This window comes from Eimeria tenella, genomic scaffold (assembly GCF_000499545.2).
Source record: "Eimeria tenella Houghton genomic scaffold, Eth_scaff958, whole genome shotgun sequence".
Taxonomy (NCBI): domain Eukaryota; phylum Apicomplexa; class Conoidasida; order Eucoccidiorida; family Eimeriidae; genus Eimeria; species Eimeria tenella.
The window spans coordinates 1-4011 of record NW_013546071.1 but is presented as its reverse complement, the minus strand read 5'-3'; the positions used below and the strand labels follow the sequence as shown (position 1 = coordinate 4011).

Genomic DNA, 4011 nt, shown 5'->3' with positions numbered 1-4011 from the left:
ATTTTTATTTTATTTTTAGTTTATATTTAATTTCTTTTTAATTCCTTTTTGGTTTCTTTATTTTTTTATTTCTGCAGAAGTTGAAAGCAGCCGCGGGATAACAGTTAGGGCGCGGACTTGTTCTTTGCTCTACAGCAGGCCCATGGGATCCGATCCCGCGGGATCGGGATCGGGATCGAGATCGGGATCGATCGATCCCGAGAAAGAAAACGACTTTTACATGCTGAATCTCATTGACACTCCAGGTCGTTAAATTGCATCAAATTAATGAATTGAAATCAGTTCAAACTAATCAAATTAAATCAAAATAAATAAATTGAATTGAATAAATGCATCTAAATTAATTTAACTAAATTAGATTTAGTTGAATGAATTACTTCAAACGAATCCAATTAAATTGAATCAAATTAATAAAACTAAACGAAATAAATCAAATTAAATCAATCAAACAAATCTAACTAATCAAATCAAGTTAGATAAAACAAATCAAATTAATTTAAACAAATCAAGTCAAATCAAATCAAATCAAATTAATTAAATTAAATTAAATTACATTTATTAATTTAATTAAATAACAAATTAATTAGACTAAATAATTAGATTAAATAATTAAATTAAATAATTAATTAGTTAAATAATTAATTAAATGGCTAATTAATTAATTACTTAAGTTAAATAATTAATTAATTAAATAACTAATTAAATATTTAGTAATTAAATAATTAAATCAAGTAAATAATTAATTAATTATGTCTCCAGGCCACGCGGACTTCGCGTTTGAAGTTCGCCGGAGTTTGGGCGCGAGCGAAGGCTGTTTGCTGCTGCTGGACATTTCCCAAAAGCTGCTGCCACTTCAAACTTTGCTGCTCTTCCAAAAAGCAAAGTCTTTCAAACTTCCCCTCATTCCCGTCATCTCCAAGGTCTGCTGCTGCTGCTGCTTCTGCTGCTGCTGCTGGTTGCTGCTGCTGCTGCTGCCCCTGCAGATGATGGTGGTGGTTCTGCTGGTTATGGTGTTGGTGCTGCTGCTGCTGCTGCTGCTGCTACGGCCGCTGCTGCTGCTGCTGGTGTTGTGATAGCTCAAGCTGCTGCTGCTGCTGCTGCTGCTGCTGCTGCTGCTGGACTGTGGAGGCTGTGTGGGGTTGGAGTGTACGTACACCTCAGGTGGACCTTGCGGAGTCTCCGCAGCAGCTAAAAGAATTCAAAGAAAGTTTGGGGGCCCTCGTGGGGGCCCCCCCGGACTCTATTCTTGAAGTTTCTGCAAAAACGGGAAAAGGTAATGCTAATAGTCCCCGCTAAACACCCTAGGGTTTAGGGTTTAGGGTTTAGGCTTTAGGGTTTAGGGTTTAGGGTTTCGGGTTTCGGGTTTCGGGTTTAGGGTTTCGGGTTTAGGGTTTTCGGTTTGGGGTTTAGGGTTTAGGGTTTAGGGTTTGGAGTTTAGGGTTTAGGGTTTGGGGTTTAGGGTTTAGGGTTTAGGGAGTGGGGAGCTGCAGGCATTGACGAGTTGCTGGAAGCTATAGTAAGAGTTTTGCCTCCGCCTCCAGCAGCAGCAGCAGCAGAAGCAGCAGCAGCAGCAGCAGCAGCAGCAGCAGCAGCAGATAAAACAAAGAGGGGCCCCTCCAAGGGGCCCCCGGAGGCCCCCCTGAGGGCGCTGGTCTTTGACAGCTTTTATGACCCTTTAAAAGGGGTAGTGCTCGTGGCGGCTATTAAGGTGAGCCTTTTGCTGCTGTGGGGCCCCACACGTATGCTGCTGCTGCTGCAGCTGCTGCTGCAGCTGCTGCTGCAGCTGCTGCTGCAGCTGCTGCTGCAGCTGCTGCTGCTGCTGCTGCGTGCAAGCCAGCGTGGGGCAGGCCTGTCTACACCTGTTGCATCTGCTGCATTGCAGCTGCTGCTGCTGCAAGAGCGCTGCTAGTGCTGCTGCTGGTGGTGCTACGACTGCTGCTGCTGCTGCTGCTGCTGCTGCTGCAGGAGGGCCGCATAAAGACTGGAGACAGTGTGACGGCCATTCGATCTGGGCGGCAGCTGCAAATAAAAGAAGTTGGATTTTTAATGCCGGAAAGATTTAAAACTGATCGACTTGGAACTGGACAAGTGGGTCTTCAAACGCATGCACTGGGGTGTATGGGGTGTATGGACACCTCGGCAGTCTGCATGCGTCTTCGGGTGTATGGACAGCTCCGCGGTGTATGCACAGCGTCAGAGGCCTTTTCCGATTTTATTCCGGATTATAAAGGCATTTAAATTAAAAGAATTAAATGCCATTCGTTTCTTGAAAAAGAAATTATTTATTCAAAGCTGAAAATTAAAAAAATGAAAAAATGAAAAATGCAAATCTGCCGCGTGGCCTCTTCAGCTGTACGTACACCTGGGAGGTTTTGCACAAATGCGCCATCTTCAAAATTTATTTTTTAATTTAATTACTGCACTTTTTCTTTTTATAAGACAAATTGCTGCGAAAGGACCTTTTGACAATTCGTATTTATGCATGCATGCATCATGCATGCATGTATGCATGCATTGAATCGCATGCATGCATGCATGCATGCATGCATGTATGCATGCATGGAGCTTCTTGTGGACTAAAAGAAGGCCTGGACGCCGGGGCGTTTTATTTTGGATGAATGGATTTTGTGGATTGGCGGAGAAAGTGGAATTGGGAAAGGAAGAAAATGAAGTAAATGCAATTTGCTGCTGCTGCTGCTGCTGCTGCTGCTGCAGGTGGGCTACATATGCAGCAACTTGAAAGCAGCAACAGATCTGCAAATTGGAGACACTCTTTGTCTCTCCCAAAACCCCACGGAGGCCCTACCAGGCTTTGAGCCCCCCAAACGCCTCGTCTACGCAGGTCTGTGCTGCTGCTGCTGCTGCTGTTGCTGCTGCTGTCGCTGCTGCCGCTGCTGCTGGTGCTTTTGTTGCTGCTGCTGCTGCAGCTGCTGCTGCTGCTGCTGTGGGAGGCCTTTCTGGGGAGGGTGGGTTTTGGAGCTGTTGCTGCTGGTGTTGCTGCTGCTGCTGTTGTTGTTGCTGCTGCTGCTTATGTCGCTGCTGTTGTTGTTGCTGCTGCTGCTGCTGCTGCCCTTACTTGGGGCGCTGGACTTATCCCGTTGCAGCACGGCAAAGTGTTTGTTTAAATGCTGCAAAATTAACTTTAAATTTAATTCCGCGGCTGCACCGGTGGTCAGGACAAGGGTTAAGGGTTTAGGGTTTAGGGTTTAGGGTTTGGAGTTTAGGGTTTAGGGTTTAGGGTTTGCCGCAGACCTGTACCCCGAAGACCCGCGGGGCTACGAGAAGCTGCAGGTGGCGCTGCAGCGGCTGCTGCTGACAGATGCAGCAGCAGCAGCAGAACCCACAGTGTCTCAGGCTTTGGGCTGCGGCTTCCGCTGCGGCTTTTTGGGGTCTCTCCACATGGAGGTTTTCAAACAAAGGTGAATTCAAACCCCGTGCTGCTGCTGCTGCTGCTAGCAGCAGCAGCAGCAGCAGCAGCAGCAGTAGCAGTTTCAGATGCAAACAGCAGCAGCAGCAGCAGCAGCTCCAGCAGCAGCAGCAGCAGCTCCAGTTGCTGCAAGCAGCAGCAGCTGGAGCTTAAGTTGTTGCTGTTGTTACTGCACCGGCAGCTCCGATTGCTGCTGCTTCTGCTGCTTCTGCTGCTGCTGCTGCTGCTGCTGCTGCTTGCTGCAGCATCGCGCCCGCGTGCATTCCTTCTGAGCTCGCGGGGCCGAGCTCCAGGGCTCACCAGGCGTCAGGGCTTGTGGTTTAGGGTCTAGGGTCTAGGGTTTAGGGTTAAGGGTTTAGGGTTTGTGGTTTGCTGCAGGCTGGAGGCGGAGAGCGGGCAGCAGACGCTGCTGGCAGCAGCAAGAGTTTCTTACCTTTTGCAAACTGCTGCTGGCCTCCAGCCCATTTGCTGCGCCTCCCAGCTTCCCCCCAACCGCAAAGTTCTCCTCGAGCCTATTGTGAGCTGGCTAGCTAAAGAAGTGGCTAGCTAGCTAGCTATAGCTAGCTAGCTAGCTATTCCTGTGT

General features: G+C 47.8%; 1 protein-coding gene across 1 annotated transcript; it reads left to right on the top strand.

The window, feature by feature from the left end:
• Positions 1-142: 142 nt before the first annotated feature.
• ETH_00025760 (GTP-binding protein lepA, putative) lies at positions 143-3977 on the top strand (the record flags this gene model as incomplete). The annotated part of the gene is made up of 8 exons (XM_013380854.1): positions 143-245; positions 760-920; positions 1162-1273; positions 1491-1708; positions 1966-2088; positions 2716-2842; positions 3251-3419; positions 3806-3977. 8 exons carry the CDS (start codon positions 143-145, stop codon positions 3975-3977), a joined length of 1185 nt encoding a protein of 394 aa, XP_013236308.1.
• Between the last annotated feature and the right edge of the window lie 34 nt (positions 3978-4011).